Raw genomic sequence first — 23,589 nt, forward strand, 5'->3', positions numbered from 1 at the left:
TTCTCCGTGAATCTTTTCTTTCCTGGGTGAGTTTTGGTCTGTCCCTGATGCACTATGTGATCTTTTAGGACATCCCTGCGCCTCTCTTAACCTCATTTACCGTGTGCATGAAACAGGGCTTGTTTTTCTCTTTCTGAAAAGATGGGCTAGATCCTAGGTACTTTGGAGGGAATAGTATGTATAATCACTTTAGTATCTGTCTCTCTCCCATAGGCAGGGAACTTAGGGACCTCTGTTGGTCACTGCTGGGTTTCCAGTCTGCCACTGTGGCCTCCAGCCCCTACTTGTTTGTTAAGAGAACCAACAAGTTCCATTTGTTGGGGTGCATTAGAATCCAGAGACTTAGGCCCCTCAGGGCAGATATACCTTCCCCGCCATGGCCCGATGACCTGAAAACAACTTAGACACGTGTTTTTACAACTTTTTTAATATATATTTTTATAAACAGGTCACATGATAAAATAGCACAAGAAACACTTACCAAATATAAGGTTATATCTTCCGCATATACAGGAGAATGAGGTCGTTATGTACAATAAGAAAATGATTTTAGGGGTTGGTTGGTTTTGTTTTCCTCTTTCCCCTTAATTTTTTCCTCCTACAGTCGTTGGAAATATCACAGCTTCAGTTGCATTAATACTTTGGACAAATGGACAGCTGCCACCTCCCCACTAAGGAGCTGTGGGAAGGGCTGAAGAAACTGGCTCCTGACCACTTCAGCCCAGGAGTCTCCTGCGGGCACTCCAGGGGCAGAGAGATCTTTGGGCTGTTGAACTGTTTCTCTGCTACAATAGCATCTCCCTCTCACTCTCTCGTCCTCTCTCTGGAAACTGGTTACTCTCTTCCAACCAGATGGGGGTGGGGGTGGGGGTGTCCCAAGATTAGATGCGGGCACTGTATCTCCTGGGGTTCAAGGTTGGGATGGAAAGGGGTCCCAGCCCCCTCCTCAGCAATTGCCAAGATGTGCCAGCATCCCCTAGGACTTCCAAGTCTTGGGATGGGGCAGAACATGGTCAGAGCCCATTTGGGCAAGCAGGTTTGGGAAGCTGGAGAGGGGGTGGGGGGGTGGCTAGAAAGGAGCCCTCCCTGTTCTGGGTGCTAAGGATGTGCTGGCCACTGGAAGATTAAGTCACTGGCTGCTGTTGACCCTGAGCCTTGGCCCGGGCCCACTTTACTACGTTCTACCTGACAGAGAACTGCCCAGGGTAAAATATGGTGATGATGGGCCTGGACCCAGTTGGCTACAGGGGCTGCAGTGTAGGGTCCACCCAGGATTTCTCCCAAGGCCTGTGGGCCCTAAGTGTCACTCCAGCTTGGGGTCTCTCAAGGTAGCTATACCACCTCTGCATTGAGATGGACCGGATACGTTGATTCTGCCAAGGTTATTGTTATGAACTCTGCCCCTCTCCCAACCAAATTCAGCCCCAGTCTAGCCGGGGCCCAGGGACTTGTAGGCCTGCGGGTGGGGGTGGGGCGAGCAGGGGACTGTCTCACACAGTGGCAAGGAAGAGGAGAGATCGCTTGGGTCAGGCTGGCGTGAGGTGGAAGGGCGGGTGGAACTTGGGCTCCTCGGTGGGCCATGGCTTTGGCGGAGGCCTGTTTCCCCTTGTACCCTCCGGAGGGCTCCAGGCGCCGTGCGGTGGAAGATGAGGGCAGCCCATGGGGCTCTCCCAGGCCCCTGTGTCCTGGGGGACCCAGCCCCCCTCCATCCCCCTGGGCCCTGCCCGAGACGGGGGAACAGCCGGGAGACAGCGGGGTGTGGCAAGGAAGGCGGTAAGGACGGCTGTCTGGCGAGCTTAAAGCGCCCCCCACGATCAGGCCCGGCCCCCTACCCTCCCAGCAGGCAGGCGAATCATGGGAGGTGGCTGCGGCGGGGCGGGCGGGCGGGCGTGCAGGGCGGGCACGAGGGGCATGCACAAATCCCCGAGTGTGCGTGCGTGCGTGGGGCGGGCACCGCCCGTCGCCCCTCCCTGCCTGGGCGCGGCCAGGAGAGGAGCGGGCGCCGGGCAGGGCTTTCCCGCGGTTCGCTCCGCCTCCCGCGCTAGACTAGAGGGTGCGGAGAGAGGGGGCTCGGTGGCGCCCTCGGGTCCCCAGCCAGAGCCTGGCAGGTTCCTGCGACGGGGGCGAGGAGACCCCGCGCTACTCGATGACGAGGCAGCGGGGCAGGTGCTGTGAGAAGTACTTGAAGAGTTCGGGGGTGGCCCCGGGGCAGTTAGTCAGCTCCAGTTCCTCCAGCTCCTGCAGCTGCACCAGGCCCGACAGCCCGGTTGTGGTCAGCAGGGGGCATCCTGGGAGACACGGGGGTTGGGGGGGCGGCTGAGTGGACGAGGACCGCGGAAGGGTGGGGGCAGGGGCGGGCCCAGCCTGACGTGGACCCGGACCTCTCTTCTGACCCGGACCTGAGACCGCGAGTCAGCCCCAGGTATGAAGCCGCACAAGGGACCTCGCAAGTTTGGCGGAGTTGGGCTGAGTGTGTGTGTGTGTCGGGGGCGGGTTGTTACTGTCCAGCAGGGCGGCCAGCGGGGAGTCTCACCTGCCAGAGACAGGAGACGCAAACTCCTCATGGCCAGGAGGTGCTTCAGCCCGAAGTCCTGCACCTGGGCGGAAGGGCGGAGCGAGTTAACTATTTCCGCTGTGCCCTGTAGGAGCCCCACTCCTTGGGTCAGGCCGCTTGCTGGCCTGGAGCTGCTGAAGGGTCAGGGAGCCGGGTTCAAAACGGGGGTTCCTCAGCTCCCCAGGGAGCCAGGAGGCAGCTGGGGAGTGCGGTTAAGGGCCTTGGAGACTCCACACGCTCCACTTATGTCAGCCGCTGGGTGTGGAGGAATCCCAGACTTCCTTACAGGATCTGAGTGGGCCGGGAGCACAGCGGGGGACTGTCCCGGCGCCCCTGACCTCCCCTACCTACTCCCCAATCTCCGGAGCCCTGAAGGGCCAGTACCTGGCAGCACCATCGCAGGTAGAGGCTGCGGAGGGACGACATGGTGGATAAATAGCTGAGGCCAGTGTCCGTGATGCGTACACACCTGTGGTTGCAACAGAGCAGGAATTGCCCACCTTCAAGACACCTCTCCTCGCCCCTCAGCCCCAACCCCTTACTCCTTTCAGAGAGTGCCCCTGGAGTGCCCCTGGACCCCCTGCCCTACTCACAATAGCTCCTTCCTTTCCACAGCTCTGCCTCACACACTAGGCCAGAGTTTTGAAGGCCCTCCCTTCAACCCACTCCTCACCCTCACTGCAGCCCCACTGTACTTACAGACCCATTCACTAACCTGGGCTGCCTGCTTAAGCGGTTCCCCTGGCCTCCTCCAACCCCTCCTGCCATGGCCTAGGGGTGGGGGTGCACACACCTGTCCAGCACCAGCTCCTCCAGGCGGTGCAGGTCACAGGCCACGTACTCCAGAGCCATGTCAGTGATGCGGGGGCACCATGAGAGGTCAAGGCTGCGTAGCTTGCGCAGGTTCTCGGCCACAAGCTCTACACCATCATCTGTGACCTTAGAGCAGCCAGAGAGGCTGAGCGCCGTGAGGTTGGGCAGGCTGTGCACCACGTTGACCACGCCGTGGTTGGTGATCTCCCAGCAGGAGAGCAGGCGCAGCGTGTGTGTGCTGTGGCCCTGGCGTGCAGTGAAGTAGGCCAGAGCTGTGTCCGTCACGTGGTAGGCCTGCAAGCTCAGCTCAGCCAGGTTGGGAAGCAGCTGCGAGATGGCCGCAATGGCGTCATCAGCCACGTTGATGCAGTCACTCACACTCAGCGAGGTGATGCGCGCACTCAGGCTGGACCACAGCCCGGCCTCAGTGAAGTCGTTGCAGCCGGACAGCTCGAGGCGCACGACGCCTTGCATCTGCTCCAGCATCACCTGTGGCAGGCAGGTTCAGAGTCAGAAACCTGACCTCCAAACCCACTGAGGTTGCTGGGTATGCCCCCCACCCCGGGGTGTGGGGAGAAGGGTAGGAGGTGGGGTAGAAGGAACCCAGTGTGTAAACATACATGGGGTCGTGCTCTCGGACAAGTTCACTGTACAGTGTGTCTGTTACACCTCAGCCACACTCTGAAAGAGGCAGCAGGGCACGGGGGAACTGGAAACCCAGGGTCTGGCCACAGCAGGTGCCCAGAACCATTGGTGTCGATGATTTGATGATCACAACCCAGGTCCTGGGGAAGGGGCTGCCTGCACCTCTGCCCTTTGCCCCTGCTCCCTGTTACCTGCAGTATGCTCCCCACCGGCATGCAGGGCCTGTGCTCAGAAGGGCCTCACACTTAATGAGCTTCTTTTCTGTTGCTGTATTAGAATTCTTAATCATCTTTGAACAAGAGACCTGCATTTTCATTTTGGGCTGGGTTGCTCAAATTATATAACTAGTCCTGCCTCCTTGCTTCCCAGAGCCATGAGCCCCCTCAGGGCACCAGCTAAGCCCTCAGTTGCATTGCTTCCTGTGTGTCTGAGCTTCCTCCCCACCTCCCCTTACCCTGGCACCTGCTCCATTGCTGCTGCCTGGTCCTGCCCCCCATCCCTGTCCCTTCTGAGCCAGTGAGCCAGCAGGAAGACATACCTCCAGTCCAGCGTCAGTGATGGTGGAACGCTTGAGGCTCATGGCCTTGACACCCTTCTTGGACAGGGCGTAGTTGTCGATGAACTCACAGATATCCAGGTCAGAGACTCCAACTAGGCAGAAGCCCTCAAAGCCACGAGCAGCAAAGCCCTGCAGGTTCACGAACTCCTTCTCACCACCAGGCAGCACGTTGTAGAGCTCCTTGGCATGCAGCACAGGCGTGAGGCCTGCCCAGAACTTTGGCTGGTAGAGCACACGTCTCCAGGCCTTGCATACCTGGGCCAGCACACACTTCTCACAGGCCGAGAAGTACCAGAAGAGGCCATTGAGGATCTTTTCATCTGTGGCCAGCGGCGGCCGCTCCACTGGGGGCCCAGGTGCCGGGGCTGAGGGTGGTCCACCAAGGGGGATCCCTGCTGTGGGGCACAGGCCCCCAGCCAGGGCAGCCCGGGGCAGTGGGGCAGCCAGGCTGGGTGGTGGGAGAGTGGGTGGGGGCAGCGGCTGGCAAGGGCGGTTCCTGGCAGCGGGCGTGCCCTTGGTGATACTAGCTGCACCCAGGCCATTGGGTTGGCCTGGCAACTTCACCAGACCATTTCGAGGCAAGCATGGGGGCTTGGGGTCGCCGTCGACTCCGGAGCTGGACATCTTCCTCCGTCACTCTGCAGATAGGGGCCCAGAGTGAGTTCTGTGCTTTCTCTGCAGGGGGCGGGGGGCAGGGCAAAGCTGGGCCCCCGTCCTGTCCCCGGGAGCCCTCTCCCATGGCCCTCCCAGAAGCACTGGACAAAAAGGATCTCAGTGCAGGCTTCCCCAGGAACGGAGCAGCGGCGGGACAGGCGTGGTCCCTGGTGCGGACTGTGTGCATTGAGCTCACCCTGCTCCTGCTCACAGAGCTTGTGACACCTAGGTACAACAGTTCCCGTCTTACAGATGAGAGAACAGAGGTGGAGAGAAGCCAGACTCACCCGTGACAACTCCCTTTGCTACCCTGATGCCCACCATTAGTGCCAGCCAGGCCTGCCTCCACTGCATACCTGAGGGAGATGGTTTGGGGCAGTCTCTGGCCGCCCCCCCGACTGTAGGCTGCCAGCACGGTTCTCTGGAGCAGTTCCGGTACTCTGAGATTCACGTACCAGTGCCTAAGAATATCAGTGGCTACAGGAGGTTCTATGGCTAAGAATCTACCCAAAGAAAGGGTGAGGCAGGTGTCTTCCTAGAGTTTACTGTGATGCCAGTGGTGCACCCTGGACACCTCTCTCTCTAATCCCTTACCTAGCTCATTGAGGATGATGCTGTGGTGACTGTAGCCATTAACCAGACGAGGAAACCAAGGCTGAGACAGTGTGAATTCCTTGCCCAAGGTCATAGTCAGTGGTGGGGCTGAGACCACCTGGCTCCAGAGCTGTGAATGGCTGGCAGAGGGCAGAGGCCACAGATGGCTCTTGAGGGAAGGGGCAGTGGGCCCGTCACAGTGCCACCCTCTGCTCCACATTCCAGATATTCTGCCCACCCCCACCAGACACCCACAGGGCCACACCCTGGCTGTGTGGCCTGCGCATGGCCTTCCCTTCCAAGCCTCACTTTCCTCACATAGGTGCCTAGAAGTTGACATTATTCTGTCATTGGACTGCACATACAAAGGGCATGGCCTACAATGAGCACATAGAAAGTGACACAGACATGGCTTCCGAGCCCCATGGTCTGCCAGACTTGAGGGGGACATGAGCCACCAGGAACGAGGGAGGTAAGTGGACACTCCTAGCCTGCTCTTTCCAGCACCACACCCCCCATTGTTTCCAAGCCCTGGACGGGACAACCTTTGCCAGCATTCCACACCCAGAGAGGGGACACACACCTGGGACATGTGGCTGTCATGCCTGTCAACCTGACCCTGGGTCCCCCCTCCCCAGAGGAGGCCCCCACACTTGGACTGGCCTCTCACACAGTTCATGACTTCACAGAGGCCGGAATGACATCCATAACAACTGCTGATTGCCCACTGGGATAGTCGTGGACTTCAGCCTCACGGCAGCTCTGGAGGCCAGATTTGGGGCCTGGGGCTCCGAGGAGTTACGGTGTGCACACAGTGGTGGGGGTGGTCTACCGTGAGGGCTGTACTCCCTTAATGCCAGTACAGGAGGAGGGGACCGTCGTGGCCAGCAGTGCTTCAAGGAGGAATAGGATGAAGCCCACAACTGGCCCTCACTCCTGTGTCCAGGGGAAAGGATGTCACGATAACTCCTTTTGGGCCACTGAGTGCATAGAGGCAGCCCCAGCTTGAGCACCTCCTGTGTCCATGGAACACGGCTCCATGATTTCTCGGCTTAGGGCGCGCTGCCCACAGACGAGGCGCAGCCAGCTCAGGCCTCAGCGCGCAGCACCATGGACAGCGCCCCTGCTGCCACTGTGCGCGTGCTCTGTGGTGAGGCCCAGCCGCCTCCACCGTGGACAGCGGCTGGTGGTGTGGAGTGTAGAGGATGGATCCGGGAGAACCCAGCTTAGCAGGGTGGGGCCCTGGAGGTGGAAGTGGGGGGGGGAGGTGGGAGGGAAAGGAAAGAAGCTGCCCCGCTCGTCTAAGATCCCAAGGAGGCGGCGGAGGCGGCACCAGGGGAGAAATAACTCAAGAGCAGATTTAGGCTGAAAATGCTCCTAGCCATGGGTGTTCACGTGGAGCTCCTGAGATGGGTGGGGGATGCACGTGGATGCCCGGCAACAGTGCGGCAGCCTTTCTGTCCCCAACTGGAGCTCACATTGTACACTCCCGTCCCCAGAACCATCGCCACCCTCCAGGGCTCAAGGCTGAGCTGGTGAAAATAAACTTGCCCACGGGAAGGAGTGGCCAGGCCCAAAGGACCCTCAGCAGCCTGGGGGGAGTTTCTGAGGCCTGTCTGCCCCTCATCCCACACCCCCATCCCTGGCCAGAAGGTACTGCCTAGCCTGCCAGTCAGCCCTCCCTACAAAGGCAGCTCTGCTGCTGCTCCTCAGCCTTGTCCATGGTCCTTCCTGATGGATTCCAACTGCTCCTCACAGTCCAGCCTCACTGACCCAGCCTGAGACTCCCCCACTCTGTAGCTCAAAATTGGTAACACCCACATGTTGGCCCAGGGGGGTCAGAGCTTTGGGAGAAAGGCGGTGGGTCTCCCTGCCAGTTAAGCAAGTGGTTCCTAGGGGGCTGGGACAAGGGTCCCTCTGCCTGGCTCAAGCCCCATCCACATAGCCAGATGGGTTGCAGGCACCTACCTTCCTGGTACCTGTCACTACACTTAGTGGGGCTTGGAAGACCTGCCTGGAGTTTCCTGCCAGGAAGGGGTAGGGGCAGCTGCCAGTCTGCTGTGCCTGCCTCCCCCTTTAGGGATAAATCCCAGGAGCTAATGCTGTGAAAAGAGGCTCAAAAAGGTGGCCACACTTACACCATTACTAGCTCCAGCCCTGATGAATTGTCCTCTCAGTGTGTAGTAGAATTCCAGGGAGGTCCTGGGGGCTCAGGGCTCCTGGGCTCACCGCAGGGCAAGGAGGGGGATGTGGCCACTACTTCAGTTGTCTTGTCCCCCTCAGCCTGAGCCAGAGCTGACTCAGGGTGCCTCTTGGGAGAGCCTCTGTGTTGTCCCAGCAGACACACAGTGAAGCGTGGGGCCAGTGGACTCAGGGAGCATGGTGGGGTCCTGGGGGCTCCTCGGAGGACTCCAGAACACTGTGACTTCCAGGCTGCCAGTCCACAGAGAGCCATCCTGGGGCTACCTAAGGAGCTGCCTGTTTTGCAGGAACTCACTAGGCCCTCAGACCCAGCAAGTCTACCTTATAGCCTTACCTAGCACCTCCTGAGCCCTGCATCTGGTCCTGCACTCCCCCTCCCCTCCCCATCTCTGACTGGGCACATGCTGGTCCTCCTGCCTGCTCAGTAGGCCTCTGTGCAAGCGCTGAGCAGGTGCCTTCTCCTCCATTCTTTGGTATAAGCACTACCCCTGCCTCCCCCCGGGGGACCCCCGCAGCACTGAGAAAGATCTCTAGGGTCTCAGTTATCAGCTGTGCTGCCTTCACTGTATACCTGTTGGCTTTTCCCCTTGGCAGGGGGCTCCTTGAGGACAGATGACACCATGGCTCAGGGACCTTCCAGTGCTTCATGAGTGAATGAATGAATGAATGAATGAGAAACGGCAGTCTAGTCAGCAGGGTCATGCAGAAGGGGTGTGGCTTCCCAAGGCCCATGAGGCTTGATGGAAAACAGGTTAGAGTAAGAGGAGGGCAGTTAGTGGGGGAGCCGCAGCTCAGTTCATTAATACTCATTATGATAGAGGCCAATGTCCACAGGGGAAGGAGGCCACTGGGACTGGGTTTGTGTCAGAGCCTTTGAGAAGGCCCCCTAGGGCCTGGAGTGGGTGGGCTCTTGCAGTTATTCAGACCCTTGGGAAGAGGACAACTCAAGTCTCCTTTTTGGCTGAGTCCCTTTGGAGTTGCAGTGTTAAGGAAGCTGGCTGCCTGTCCCCTATAATCCGGCCAGACCCAAGGAGAAGGGGACAGGCACCACCAGGAGGGAGGGAAGCTAGTCATCCTTCTCTTCTCAGCACCACAACCCTCACTGCTGGTCTGAGCCCTTCAGGCACTGCCTGACCATGATGGGACAATCAGGGCTCAGAGAGTAAGTTTTTAGAAGTTGCACAAAGCTGGGATTTGACCCCAAGATTTCCACCTGTCTGACTCCCAAAGTGCAAGCCAAGCACACTGGTTCAGAGGGCAACCAAGGGCCCCTGGCTGGCCCGTCGGTGGCGGGTACGCCGCCTTTCTCTGCTCTGCTGTGCTCTTCCATCCCTGTGCCTTCCCAGTGTGGGGTCCTGAGGCTGGTTTTCTCTCCCACTGTTGTCCCTGTCACACCCCTGCTCTCCTTCCAGGGGCTGCAAACTGCACGTCCACCACTGGGACACTCTTCTTCTAGACTGTTCATTCCAAAGAAATGCTTCACCCCTCACGACCCCCACCTCAGAGGACTCTTTCTCTACCCCTGATGCCCCCAGGTGATGCAGCCTGCCCTGGACAATCTGGGACCGGGCCCCAGCAAAGCCTGCACTGGCTAGCTTCCCCTGCCTGCTGAGGGCCACGGAGCCAGGAAAGCTCATGTAGATCAATCTGGGGTGGAAGCCCCAGGTGCTGGGGTGACAACCAGGGCAGCCTGGGATTGGGGGCGTGGTGTGGACTGACACACTCCATGACAAGCCCATGACTCAGGCATATTCACATCCCTGCCACTCTGCACATGTCCTACCAGCAGCGCTCTCCTCCCACCCCCAGCTTGGAGATGCTGCTGGGGTGCAGGCTGCCCCCCCCCCCAGGCACCAGGGACTCTGGGAAGGGAGCGCATGGCCCCAAGAGAGACTGGAGTTCATGCTCCAACAGTCTCTTAGCCAAACTCAGGGCAGCTCAGCCATGTGAGACTGGGTGCCTTGGGGAGTAATGTTGGGTTCCAGGCCTCATCTCAGGCTCTCTATTCCAAAGGACCTGGTCCCCCCCCCCCCCCCCCCCCCCCCCCCCCCCCCCCCACNCCCCCCCCCCCCCCCCCGGGCCCAGGCCTCCGGTATCTAGTGCATGCTGCTTGGGCAGCTGCCTGGATCCCTCCCCCTCTTCCCTGCCAAGGGGGGAAATATGGTCCAAGCCCACCCTCTGGGCCTGGTCTGATTGAAGCTGAAGTCCACTGGTGGGGAATGTCTGGGCCATCCACTGGCCCTATAGACCCTCCCTCACTGTCACTGTCACCTCCACTCCTCCCCCATGTCAGCCTCTGAGACACATGTCACAAGACAGGGGCTGTGGGCAACAGAGCGGGCCAGCCAAGAAGCTCCTTCCCCTACCTCGGGGTGAGATGTCTCGCTGCCTTTCAGCAGTGCAGGCCTTCCTGGGCCTGGGCCCAGCTGTTTCGAGGGCGCCAGGTCCCCCAACCTCAGGTCCACTTGTTTTCTTCTCATCAGTGGGAGACAGGACTCGCTCAAGTGCCCTGGAAGTGGGTGTGAGCCAGAGGGTGGCACCTCTCCCATGAACCTCCCGTGTTAGAGGTGCCCATAGGCTTGGCCCAAGGCTAGGGGTGGTTGAGGTGGGGGGAGCAGGCGCTGGGGCAGCTGCGTCCTGGGGTCCCCTGGGCCTGAACAGCTTGCCCTGCACTGCCCACGTTCACAGTGGGGCCATGGCTTTTCCTCCTCTCCAGACAGCTCTGGCCCAGCCCTGTGGTCACCTGTTGAAGCAGCAGGTCTCCATCGGGCTTCTGCCCTGGCCTGTGGGACCCCAAACGAGACCTGGCCTTCTGAGTGCAGGCAGCTGTCCAGCAGCCTTCAAAAAAGAAAACTCTGGTGGAAGAAGGGGTCTTGTGCCCACCTGGCACCAGGGAGGCCTAAGCTGACTCTGGTTACTGGATCCTAGGAGGTGGCTGGTGTGGGGAGGGACCCGATGGAGGGGGCAGGTGAGGTGGCATCCACCATCTGCTCTCTCCCTGGAGGGAAGGCTTCCTATCCAGAGGCGGGGAGGGGCTGGAGGAGTGGCCACTGGGCCATGGGCTCCCTAAAGCTCCAACAGCCAGGACTTCTCTCCTTCTGGAATGATTGATGTACCATCTTCCCCACCCACTCAAACTCCAGGAGTACAGGACCCCTTCCCAACAAGTCTCAGGGTACCCATTTCCCCTTGCAAGGCCCTCTAGCTTTGGCCATGGCCTGACCCTTCCTCCAGAACCAGTCAGTGCCCAGCCCCTTCCTGTCCCCTCCTTCTCCTACTGTGGCAGCTCCATACAGGGCCAGGTGTCCAGGGGACAGGCAGGCTCTCAGGCTAAGGTTCCAATGGAAGTGTAACACCTCTCTCATAGGCCCAGGGGCTCATGGTGCTGAGACAGGGAGCACAGGGCTCAGCGGTGGCCCAGGACCTCACCTAGCCAGGCCATCTGGGGGCCTGCAATTCCACTGCCACAGGACATGGTCAGATAGCACTGACCCATAGTCTAGGCCCAGTTGCTAGGGGAAGTGGGCCTCGATCAGGCCCTCCATTGGGGTAAGGGGGCTGTGGGAAGGCCTGGCAGGGCCGACGCCCAGCGGCCACGGTCAGGGAAGGGGCTGCGGTTACATAAGCCCTGGGGGGGGGGTGGCAGAGGCGCTGTCTCAAGCCCCCTCCCCATCCTTTCATTGTGGTCGCCTTCGTGGCGTAGCCTGGCCCCTCCTCACCCCGCAGCTTGTCCGGGAGCACACACCTTACCTCGGCCCGGGCTCCTGGCTCATGCCACGCTGTTTGCCGGGCGTCCTCCCGTCATGGGGAGCCCGGCATGGGCGCTGGCGAAGCGGGAAGGCGGCAGAGGTGCTGGCCTGGCCAGCAGGGCCCGGCCGCACCCGGCGCCCGGTGCCCCGGCCTGGCCGGCCACCTCGGCCGCACCCCGAGAGGAGCTCCCCCGTGGGACAGGATCAGCCGCCCCAAGCCTCCCACCGGGGAGGCTGAGGCTGTGCCCAGATAAATAAGGCCGCTTTGCAGGGAGCCAGGCGGGCGCCTTCTCCCTCCCCTCGCCCTCCTCCCCGCGCTCCTCCTCCACCCTCCTCCCTACGCTCCTCCGAGCCTCGCGCGCCCCCCGCCCGGCCCTACACGCCGCGCCCTCGCGCGCTCCCGGTGCCGGGAGCCAATCCGGGTTGGGGAGCCCCGGAGGAGCGAGGAAGATGCCGAGCCCCGCCCCACCCTGCCACGCGCACCGCGCGCTCCCGCCGCGGCGCCCACTGGCACGCGCCAGTTCCGGCACGCACCCCGCCCCCACCTTCGCTGAGGGCGCCCTCACAATAACAAACCCGAGCGCGCGGCTGCGCGGGGACAGGAGGGAAGGGCAAGAGGAGGGCAAGAGAGGAAGGGAGGCGAGGGGAGGGCAGGGCGCGTGGCCGGAAAGCGGACTTGGAGCTAGCCCTGCCTCCTCGGAGCGGTGAGGACCCCTAATCCTGAGGTGCAAAGAAGACTCAGCCCTTCGGCACTGGCGGTTGGCTCAGGGCTGCACGGTCCATCCTACGGTGTTCAGGGCCGGCCCGTGCGTCCTAACCCCTGGCTGCCACCTTCAGGGACAAGAAGGGCCTGACCCTTACCCTTCCCGCACCTCCTGCAGAGTGGGCAGACAGTCCCCTTTCAAGGTCCTCATATGTGCGCACCTGCTGGGCGTCAGGCCCAGGAACACCCCTTAGTGGGGAACACACACCTGCAGAGCTGAGAAACAAGTGACCAGCAGATCATTTCTGAGTGATTTGAGTGCAACGAAGGTTGAAGAGGGCCACGTGATGATAGGGCTCCTGAGAACATGACACTTGAGCTGAGACCCCGAGGGTGAAATAATGAAGTGGTACGGGATGGGTATGAAAGTGCAGAGCCCTTAAGGAGCCTGGCAAGCTCCCCCTGGAATAGACTGGAGGCGGGATGGCGCCTGCTTTGTAAGGACCAGGCTGAGAGAGAAGGCAGAGGAGGTGGCAAGTAGGTGTGGAGGGCTGTCTGGGCCATCTTGCCAGGCCTCCCAGCAGACTTGGGGAGGAGGACGGAAGCTAATAGTACCGATCCTGAGGTCTCTTGGGAGCAGAGACAGGGAAGGGGCCAGATGAGAGGAGAGCAGAATAGGGTCTTCGTATCAGGGAAAGAGCCTCAGGGCTGGGAAAGAGGCCCCCTGAGAGAGTTTCTTCACAGAACTGAAGCCAGCTGGTGTTTGGTGTCTGCAGGGTTATAACAGGAAGCAGGGCCCAGTGAAGATGGGGGAGGCAGCAGTGGGGGTAGCCGGGCTGGCTGGACCTTGGCTGGTTTGGGGGCTGGTGCTGCTCTTGCTGCGTGTGGAGCACTGGCTTTGGCGAAGGCGGCTGTGTGGTGTGGCAGGGACTGAGGAGTCAGTCTTGTCCCTGTGCTGACACGAATCAAAGAAGGAAGCGTGGCGTGGGCAGGCAGGATGGGATGCGTGAGGACATTTGGGGTGACTGAAAAAGAGAGTTATCCAACCCATCTACTCACCTCCAGTGTATGCGTGAGTCTGGCAGCTGGCCTTGCAGCTCAGCCTCTACCCCACGTGCCCGGGGCCAGGGTGGCATGGGCCCCTCCCGGGGGTTGCCCCGCCTGGTGGGCGGGGTTTCAGTGAATGCTAGGGGAACGGTGGTTCTTGCCCCTCAGCAGGTGTCAGAGCCTCAGGCAGAGAGCAAGCTGTGCCTCCAAAGGGGCCTGAGAGGTTCTCCTGTCTTGGAAAAGTCTGAGCAAAAGGAGCTACTCAGAGGGATATGAAACATGCCACAGAAGGCCTGACTCCCGAACACCTGTGGGTGGCTTGCCTTGTGCCTCTGTCACCACTCCCTGTGCCAAGTGTCTCTCTTTTCCATGGCTGATGGCAGCTTCCTCCTCACTAGTCTAACCCTGTTGTCCCCGACCTCTTCTCCCTGTTGTGTGGAGGGATCACTCTATAGTGCACGTGTGATCCCCCCTCCCAAGTCTCTGTCCTGCAGACTGCCAAGCCCCGAGTCTCCAGAACTGCCAGCCCACAGCCTTGCCCCTTATTCTTGGAGCTTCTGCCACATGGCCTTCCTCCAGGGCAGGAGGGTACTAAGTGCCTCACCTACAGCATGAACTCACCCGGAGCTCCCTTCCCTTGTCTTAATGCTTGGGCATGACAGAGTCTCCCCAGTATAGGCTGCTGGGGGATTCCAGCTCTGGAATCATGGGAAATGAGGACCGAAGGCTCTTGGCTCATCCTGCCCTTAGGAGGGCAGGGACTAAGGGAGAGGGAGGCATTGTCACTTCTGGGAATGGGGATGCTGTTAATGGGGTCACACCTCATGGCTCTCCAGGCCTGGGGCAGTGGCTCGGAAACACCCCAAGCCTCCTCGCAGGAGGCTCTCAGGCCTTTCCTTGGGGGCTCTGGGGTGGTGCCTGTGCCCTGGAGCCACCTGCCTAGGCCCAAATAATCTCTCCCTGAGTGGAGCCTCAGGCAAGTATTGCCCCCTCAGAAGCTCTGGGGTCTCAGGGGTGCCCTGAGGATCCCAGCACAGCACACCTGGTGAGAGCCTCATGCCTGACAGCAATTAGGATGTCTCCAAAGCCTCCTACTGTGAAGCCGAGAGAGATGGACACTGTACTCTCACTGCCGCAGGCCCTGCCCAGAGGCAGGGGCCCTTAGCACACCTGGGGAAGGGCCCTATGGGGTGAGCAGGCCTCAGATGTGACTGGCTGTGCTCCACACTTCACAGCCGGAATGGATACCCACAAGAATGAGAACCTCCCAGCCTGGGGTGGCCATGGAGGCCCTGGGTGGACAAGGGCAGGTGGTGGGTCTCTGCTGCTTTCTAGCCTCTGTTCCCTGCCTTCTTTCCCCCCTCCTCCTGGGTCCTGGGTCCCACCTACCAGGGGAAGGGGGCGGAGTAGCTAGGGCTGAGGATGACTCAGGGCCTAGCTGTCACTAAGGCAACCCTGTCGCCTAGCAATGGCAGTCTCCTGGTAACAGATGTCTCCTAGCAATGGGATATTTTCCCAGTCCTGGCTGGAGTCTGGCAGTTATTTTTAGCTCAGTTGCAAATCAATGGCAACTGCATTTTTGGCTCCTGGAGAAGATGCAAGGTGTGCCTGTGTGTGTGTATTTCTTGTCAAAGGGAGGAACATATCCCAGCTATGACACTTGCCCCATGTCCCAGGGTGCAGACTCATAGGCTGTGAGGCCAGATTCTGACTGGAGCGATGTGGGGGAGAGGGGAGCAGGTGAAGGGGAGCCAACCAGAGGTTGCACAGGCTGCCCAGAGGAGTTGGCAGACATGACCATCTCCCCGATGAGGGTCTCTGGGAGGGCTGACCACCTCAGCACCCCAGGGCTCCTGAGGTCAGGCTGGGTGCAGCGACCCAGGCCTGTGCTCAGGGTGCCATCAGTGCTGGTCACTGGGCAGCCCAGGTTCTGGCAGGCTCCTCCCACCCCCTGGCCCTCATCTGTGGAAACTGTACCTGTTGTCTCTAGCCCCCAGCCCCATCCAGGGGTGCAGGTGGTCCTGGTTGCCTGGGTCTGAGTGGCCACAGGCTCAGCTGGTGACATGGGTGGGGCTGGCCTCTGTTTGGCCCACATTTCTCCCTCTGCTCTGTTTTTGCTGAGGTAGGTGCCCAAGGCAGAGGTCTTGAGCAAGTGGGAGGCTTGATCCCTCTGGGCTCTCTCGCTGTTTCCACAGGGGCTCTGTTTGCTCTCCTCTCAAAGCCAAGTCCAGACTCTCCCTGGGTAATGGATGTGGGGCTGGCCCAGCCTGCCTCCTACTGGCTACTTCTCTGGTTCCTGGTTTGCCCTGAGTTCTGTCCTGGCCTTGGGGCCCTCGCCCTCTGTGCTCTGGACTTGGGGCACTTGTGGCTTTTGTGTTTCTCCCCTAGGCCCCTGACCAGACCAGACCCTGCCTTGCTCCTTGCCTGTGCCCCCAGCACTAGAGGCTTCCTGGCAGCTGCCCTTCAACCGTGGGGTTGCTTCCCCTGCTGGAGGTCAGTGTCACTTGTCCCAGGCACTGCTCAGGGCAGAGCTCACCTCAGACAGCGCTGCTTATGCCAGTAGCAGCTCCGGCCCCTGGCCAGGGCCTAGGTTTTATGTGGGAATGGAGAGAGGTCCTTTCTGGAGGGTCAGGGCACTGAGGGTCTGGAGCAGGGATGTGCGAAGGAGCCCCCAGTCTGAGCATAGACACCAGGGGATTTGCCTGCAGTCTGGAATATCATTCACTCATTCGCTCAGTGGTGTAAACGCTCATTCTCCAGGTATTTACTGGGCACCTGCAGTGTGTCTGGTTCTGCACCCACAGCAGTCGAGGTGCAATGGAGGCCAGGCAGGGCCTTCAGGGCTCCCTGTCCTGTAAGGATACCCAAGCCTGTAACAATATGCAAGTGTGAGGACAGGTGGCCCCTGTTCGGTTGGGTCTTCTGTAGGTTGCATCAAAGAGGAGTCTGGGGCATGGGAAGGGGAAGCCTGTGGAGAGACAGCTCAGAGCCAGGGGTGTGCCCCTTCTGAACCAGGTCACTGTCAGGAACCTCTCCCTTGCACCCACAGACACTGACCCATAGGGATGGAGGTAGGTTTGGGGTGGGGAGTCAGGGGCCCTAGGTTGGCTGGAGGTGGGTCTGAGGCTGTTTCTTTTTTCTTTTCAAGGGGAAGGGAGAGAGCAGTGTAGGGTTGCCTCCTGTGCACCCCCTACTGGGGACTTGGCCCGCATCCCAGGCATGCGCCCTGACTGGGAATTAAACTGGCGACTCCTTGGTTCACAGGCCAGCACTCAGTCCACTGAACCTCACCAGCCAGGGCTGAGGCTGTTTATTTACGCTGCCACTAGAGGGAGCATGGAGCCCACTCTTTGCCCTCTGAGACCCGGGCAGGGGCTGCCAAGGCCCCAGTGACCAGCCATAAGTGGACCCACTGCCTTGGCAAGGGCAGCCATAGTAGCTGACCCATTGCCCCCATCCTTCCTTCTACAGAGCCTCTTTTGCTTTATAGTGCCGAGCCCCAGGTCCTGACCACCCCTCTTTATTCTTAATTGGGCAAAATACTCATAATGTACAACCACCGTCTTTAGTTGTACAGTTCAGCGGTGTTTCAGCACATTCGTTGTAGCGCAGCTATTGCCACCCACCATCTCCAGAACGTCTCACCTTTTCAAACTGAAGCTCTTCCCCATTACGCACTAACTCCGCGAGGCCCCTTCTGCCAGCCCCAGCACCACAATTCCATGTCTCTATGAATTAGGAACCTCACCAAAATGGAATCAGTATTTGTTATCTTGTGACTGGCTTGTTTCATGAGCATAATGTCCTCAAAGTTCATCTGTATTATATAGCATGTGTCAATTTTTCCTTCCTTTTTAAGTCCAAATTATGTAGATTCTACTGTTATCGATAGATCACATTTTGTTTATCTGTTCATCCACTGACAGACACTTGGGTTGCGGCCACCTTTTGGCTATTGTGATAAGGACAGCTGGCGGTTCTCACCTCACCAGCCGGGCCTTGTAGGTGTCTCGCCCTTCTTTGGCCTGGGAGGGCCCTGGGACCAGGGGAGGGGGCAGTGGTGGGTTCAGCCTGGAAGCTGCTCCAACCTCCCCCTTCCCCTTGGGCCCTTTGCTCTCATCTGTCAGCCATGCACTCAGGCCCAGGGGTAGCAGGAGGGCTGGGGTTTGGGGACAGTGGGGTGGAGGGCTCATACCCACAGATGGCAGAGTCTATGCTGGCTCTCAATGACCCCAAGTGACTGGGCATGAGGTTGGACTTCTGGCTTTGTGGCTAAGGCCTCTGTGAGCTGACCCTGGGAGTTCCCTTGGCCCCACCTCAGGCCTTTTGCACAGGCCTGGAATTTCTCCAGTTCCCACTGGCCAGCCACTACCCAGTCCCTCCCCTCAGGGGGAATTCTGGCTGTGGGAACTTTCTGTGTGCACCCCCCAACCCCCGCCACACACACACTTCTCCCAGTTCATTTTGAAGAGTTGGCTCCATTTCAGGGTCCCTTGTCAGGACCTCCTGGGGCCTGATTCTGCGACTTAGGACTGCCCCTTGGTTCCTGCAACAGGTGACGGCAGCCCCAGCACCTGGCTGCTCCTCGCCCCCCCCCCCCGCCCCCGCCCCGGGTATCTGTAGCCTCCTAGGGTTGGTTGGGCGCAGGTTGGGGCTGGATGAGCCCAGGTCCCAATCTTAGAAAGGGCTACCTGTAAGGAACCTTTCCCCCACCGGACTCCTGGCCCCCAGGTTCCCATGGGAACCATACTCACTCCCACCCCGGAGAACAGCAGGCCAACCAGGATGGCGAGCACAAGGCCGAGGCGGGGGTATCTCGAGGGGGCGACTCAGAGCACACAGAGCTAGGAGTCCTCTCCTTAGCGCCTCCTGGGTCGCGGGATTTTCTTCCCGGCCCTACGAGCGCCTCTACGATTGGCAGAAAGTTCCGGGGCCGGGCCGCGATTGGTCGGCTCCCCTTAGGCAGCTCGTGCGCCCTGCCGGGCTGCGCGACTAAGTGGGGGCAGTGGGCTGTGTGAGCCTGCGGCAGCTGACCCTGGCTGCTCCCACTGCCTTGTCTTAGCGTCATGCCGCCCCCTGCGTTGCTCCGCGCGTTCTGCTGCTGCTTCTTGGCCGCGGCCACCCGCGCCGGCTTCTCGGAGGACCGCTGCAGCTGGAGGGGCAGGTAACACCGCGCGGTCAGCCACTAGGGATGAGTTCACCTTTAGGAGGAGCTTGCGGGGTGGTATAGCCCGCCCTTAGGGTTAGGGTTGGGGGAGCGCTCCGCCCTGGAAGTGAATCCCTGCCCTCCCACTGGAGTGCAGAGGACAGTAGGCCTGAGTTTCCTTCGCCACAGAGTGGACACAGCTGTGTGGCTGCGGGGAGCGGCTGCAGGGGAGGGGCTGCTTCGGGCGGGGACCCGAGATGCCTGCCTCAACTCGCGCGTCTGTCCCCAGCGGTCTCACCCAGGAGCCCAGCAGCGTGGGGCAGCTGGCCCTGGCCAGTGCGGAGGGCGGGGTCGAGTGGCTATACCCTTTTGGTGCACTGGGCTTGACCCTGGGCAGCTCTGACTCCGGCGCGCAGCACCGCATCACCTGCCTGCGGCTGGCGCGGCCCTTTGCTGGCGTCCAGGTCTTCGCTGAGAGGGCGGGCAGCGTCCTGGAACTGCTGCTGGCTGAGAGCCAGGGCCCAGCGGGGGGTGGGAAATGGGCGCTCTTCCTGCAGGCCACCCTGCACCACGACATCAGCTGCCGTGTGGCCTCCTTCCGCTTCGAGCTGCGAGAGGACAGGCGTCCGGAGCTGCCTCCGCGGGCCCACGGTCTGGGCGAGGATGGTGAGTGACGGTCTGCGCGGGGAGGAGTGGAAGTCACTGAACTCGCACCCTATCCGGGTGGGGTGGGAAATGCCTGCTGTCCCCATTACACGGGGAGAAACGGGCGCTTTTCAGAGGCCACTGAGTAGTAGCAACAGTGCCAGGACAGGTCAGAGGGAGGGAAGGCAATCCCCTATGACTCATTTTAGGGAAAGAGCCGGCAGGGGGCAGAATGGGAGGAAGGGGAGGCCAGAGTGGGCAACCCCAGGCCCTGGTCCTTAGGGGGCTAGGGATGCGGAAGGGGATCAAAACCTGGGGCCAACGCTGTCCAGGATTCTCTGGCCCCGCATCTGCGGCGACCTCCCTCCCCTCCCCCAGCCCAATACAACAAAAGTCCAGTGTGAGCCTGTCACCATGGAGACGCCCCTTCCTCCCCAAAAGGCAGCAGGCCCAACTCTTTGCTCTTGTAGAGCTTACAAACCTGACCCCGTAGGAAGTGAGGGGTCTCTCTGTCCTGCCTCCTGGCTCCAGGGCAGAGACTCCAGAGCCCACTATACCCTCCTGCTGCCCCCACCCCACAGGCTGGTCCTGGAGGCCGCTCTGGGAGGCCACAGGGGTCACCCCATCGGTGTGCCAGAGCGTGCACAAGGACACTGAGCTTCAGGTGGGTGAGTCCTCGTGTGCTGGGCACAACCCTCAGGCCCCTGTCTCCTGCAAATGTGTGGGGTGCACACGCAAACCCACGTGGATCACCCCAAATGCAGGGAGTCTTCAGGGTTTGTGCGTAAGTGCTCCCTAGGATTCCAGCTGCCTAATGGCCCTGGGGGTGTGTCCCGTCACTTGCCCTCTGCCTGGTGGAGGGGAGGCCTTGGGTGGTCCAGGACAGGGCAGGGCCTACACTCACCATCTGCCCTGTGTGCCAGGTGCCTGCAGGCCCTGCAGTGATGCGGAGTTCCTGCTGGCCTTGTGCACTAGTGACTTCGGTGAGAGCTCCTGCCATGCCAGGTGGGGGGGAGCCCAAGGCCCAAGGCCCAAGCCCCCCCCCCCATGCCAGCCAGGGGCCAGTGTCTCCCTGCAGTGATCCATGTGGCATTGCCCACAACACAGAGCTGCAGGAGTCTGTCATCACTGTGACAGCTGCCCGTGTCCTCCGCCAGACACTGCCACTGTTCCAGGTGGAGGGCCCTGGGGGCCAAGTACAGGCCTCCATTCACACCCCACTGCGCTGCGGGGTCTGCCCTGGTCCTGGCACTTTGCTCTTCATGGGCTGGAGCCATTTTGGTGAGGCCTGGCTTGGCTGTGCTCCCCGCATCCAGGAATTCAGCTGTGCCTATGCAGCTGCCCGTGCCAACCCCTCTACCCCTGCCAGGTGGCGCCGGACAGAGGGGTCTGGGAGCGGGTCTCTGGGGAGGGGCCAGGAGGAGGGTGGGTGGGGCACGTGTGACCTCCAAAGGGCATCTCAGAACCATCTGCTCTTGAGGGAGCAGCAATAACCAATAAGGACGTTCATTTAATCGGTCAGGGTAGGTCGAGCGTCCCGTGCCTGAGCCCAGCCTGCTTTATGCTGCCAGAGCCTGAGGCTTGAGGGCAGTGGTGTCTTGGGACAGTGGCCCACACCTGTACCCTGGAATGGGGCTGCTGCTGGGTGGGGTCATGTGCAGGACCTCACCATCCACACGAACCTCAGCTCTGCCCCTCCTGCCCCCAGCATCAGGTGCTTCCCAGTGGTAGTGGAAAAGCAGCTGTAACTCCCAAGGTCTGAGGCAGGTTGTGTCTCGTGTGGGGACAGGAAGGCCAATTTCATTCCCAGCCTGGGGGGAAAGGGGTTGCAATCTGGCGGAGTAGCGACTTCCCTCTGCGGTTCACTGGGAGCCCAGCACGGTCATCCTGACACCATCTTGCCCTCAGGGAAGAATGGGTTCCTCTGTCCGTGGGTCCCTGCAAAGGGCCGAGCACCTTAATGTGGTGCAGAGCCCAGCGGGTGTAGTGTCACTCCTTTGGGGTCCTGCTTGTTGCTGTTTCCGGAAGGCAGGCACACACAGCGGGGCCTCAAAGGAGCGTTCCCCTCCACAGGCCCCATTGCGGCTGCCCACACCGTCCCCTGGCTTCAGTCACGTGGAGAGTCAGTGGTTCTTGACAAAGCTGGCAGCCTGAGACTGAAACCCCCCAGGTGCGGGGCTTCTGAACCCCAAATGAGATCACTCTGCTCACCCCAACCACATAGCTCCTGGGAAAGAGGAGCTCAGGTCTGGAGAGAAGCCTGGGCTGAATCCTAGAAACAGTTTCCCATCCTCACCTGCCTTCCTTGCTGGGCGGGGCTGTGGTGCAGGTAGAAGCCAGGGGCCCTACTATCTTCCAGGCAGGAACTGAGGTTGGGGGAGGGACAAGCCTGGGCAGGGCCCACACATAGGACCCCTTCCTCCAGATGTGGGGGGCCCTGGACTTCCTGCAGTGGCTGTCTGGAAGCATGTGCATGGGGCACCGGTCATTTTACTCACTGGGGCTGGTGAGAATTAGGGGGGAGGGAGCACAGCCACCCCGGAAGGCAGGCCTCAGCGGGCTGCCTCCCACCTCTGCCTCTCCTCCCCTCCCGAGGCTTCCTCCCGCTCCTCCTCACCTCCCCAGGCTCGTAGCTTTAAATACCGCCAGTGTGCTGATGACCTTCACGTTTTGGTCTTGAGCCTGGACTTCTCTCCCGGACTGCAGACCTAGCATCTGGTCAGCCCCCCTCCCCCAACCAGGGAGTGTCTCGGCAAAGATTAGAGGAGGAGGAAGGGAGGGCGCCCAGGTGGGTCTCTGCCTCTCTGTCTCGGGCAGGCCCCGTGGAGGGCTTCCCGCCCAGGCCCAGTCAGCACCCTTACCCTTGGCCCTGCTCTCATTTTGTGGCCAGCTCCCCACAGCCTCTTGTTTGGGAGGAGACCCCGGCCACATCCAGCGGTGACTGGACTGCCTCGGACCACCTGTCCACAAAACTGGACAGCTGCTGTGGAGTGGGCTGTAGTCTGGACATTGGCATCCGCCCACCTGCCCCACGACGCACCTGAGCTGCCCACACACACACTGCCTGCAACCAGTGCTCTCCTCAGGTGGACAGAGGGCAGGAGTGGGTGGGGCCAACAGAGCCACTGGAGCCCTGGACGTCTTGGGCTGAGAGCTTTGCCTGCCCTGGGGGAAGTGGCCAAAGGGAACCAGCACAAGTGAGCGCACAGGCCGGTGCTGTGGAAGCTGGCCTTTGGGGCCCCTGCAGAGGACTCGGGTGTGTGCACTCACGTGGACACACTCCCTGCTGCCCAGTGCCCGCAGGCTGAGGAGCAGAGTGCCAGGTGTGAGAGGGTTGTGGGGTGTGTATGCTATGGAGGCTGATTAGATGCGTGCATCTAGTTCATGTGCTTCTCTGGAGTGCCTGCCAGGCGCTGCTGCTGCTCCATGCACTGGGGATGATGCAGAGAGAGACCAGTGCTGTGTCAGGCTTCCCCGGCCTAGAGTCCAGGGCACACCTTTTCTGGGGAGGGCACAGTGATAGCCCCAAGAAGACAGGATATTCCAAGCCAGGTGAGGCTGGCTCTTCTCCCCAGGGTTCAGGTCTTGGGAGCAGGGCACCTCCGTTTCCTGCCACCCAGGGACACCTGTCTTTCAGGACTGGTGGTGGCTGGGACGCAGTACTGGCAAGCGCGTGAGGCGCTCTGCCCTTGGGAGGCAGGGGCCAGTGTCTGGAGCAGCCTGTGTCCCCGCTGGGGTTCCCAGGCCAGGTCCTATGCACACAAGCCCCTGACATTCGTGGCCATTTGGCCTCAGGGTGGGGAGGAGGTCCCGGCTCTGCCACTTGATCTAGGGCTCTGTCTCCCCAGTTGTCTCTCCTGCCCCCAGGCTTTGTCGGCCGCCTCTGGGAACTCATGTTTGTGTTGTTAATGTCATCTGGAGAGGTGACGTGGTTTCCCTGACTTGGTTCTCTCTGTCCAACCACCACAGCCGGGCCAGTGGCCCACAGCCCTCACACCCAGCCCCTCCCACCACACACACAAGAGCCAGCTGCGGCCTCCCTGTGTCTGCTCGCTCCTCCTCTCGTCAGCTCCGCCCCTGCCCCTCGGCTGAGCTCTGGCCTCCCCACCCCTCTCCCTCAAACACCAGCATATCCTCTCGTTCCTGCCCCCTTGGGTTAATGGCCTCCAGCCGTGGGAGGGAGCCCAAAGGGTGTCGTTCCTTCAACTGCTCCTAGGCTTGGCTGGATTTGGGGGTGCCCTGATTGGCAGAGCCCCCACCAGCCTCCCAGAGACAGCT

At 60.6% G+C, this 23,589-nt stretch overlaps 2 protein-coding genes across 6 annotated transcripts; one reads left to right on the top strand and one right to left on the bottom strand.

Moving 5' to 3' along the window:
* Positions 1-604: 604 nt before the first annotated feature.
* On the bottom strand, positions 605-12,090 carry FBXL16 (F-box and leucine rich repeat protein 16). Of its 5 annotated transcripts, XM_037034573.1 has the most exons (8): positions 11,772-12,090; positions 10,388-10,530; positions 8,593-8,757; positions 4,551-5,209; positions 3,348-3,856; positions 2,939-3,023; positions 2,534-2,597; positions 605-2,288 (listed from the first exon to the last, which is right to left on the bottom strand). In XM_037034573.1, the coding sequence occupies exons 4-8, from the start codon at positions 5,193-5,195 to the stop codon at positions 2,140-2,142; spliced, it is 1,452 nt and encodes a 483-aa protein (XP_036890468.1). In that variant the 5' UTR covers positions 5,196-5,209; positions 8,593-8,757; positions 10,388-10,530; positions 11,772-12,090; the 3' UTR covers positions 605-2,139. The 5 variants fall into 5 exon arrangements, with proteins under 5 accessions (XP_036890468.1, XP_036890466.1, XP_036890467.1 ...); XM_037034571.1 differs by lacking the exon at positions 8,593-8,757; XM_037034572.1 differs by lacking the exon at positions 8,593-8,757 and having other exon boundaries at positions 11,767-12,090.
* Positions 12,091-18,513: 6,423 nt separating this feature from the next.
* Positions 18,514-22,355, top strand: METRN (meteorin, glial cell differentiation regulator). The gene is given in 7 exon segments (XM_037034485.1): positions 18,514-18,684; positions 18,956-19,332; positions 20,235-20,294; positions 20,390-20,395; positions 20,398-20,661; positions 20,664-20,736; positions 22,202-22,355. Coding segments are annotated over 7 exon segments (1,032 nt in total). The 5' UTR covers positions 18,514-18,586.
* Positions 22,356-23,589: the final 1,234 nt, after the last annotated feature.

The sequence above is a fragment of the Sturnira hondurensis genome, unplaced genomic scaffold (assembly GCF_014824575.4).
Source record: "Sturnira hondurensis isolate 20B ecotype Veracruz unplaced genomic scaffold, ASM1482457v3 Scaffold0022179, whole genome shotgun sequence".
In the NCBI taxonomy this organism is placed as follows: domain Eukaryota; kingdom Metazoa; phylum Chordata; class Mammalia; order Chiroptera; family Phyllostomidae; genus Sturnira; species Sturnira hondurensis.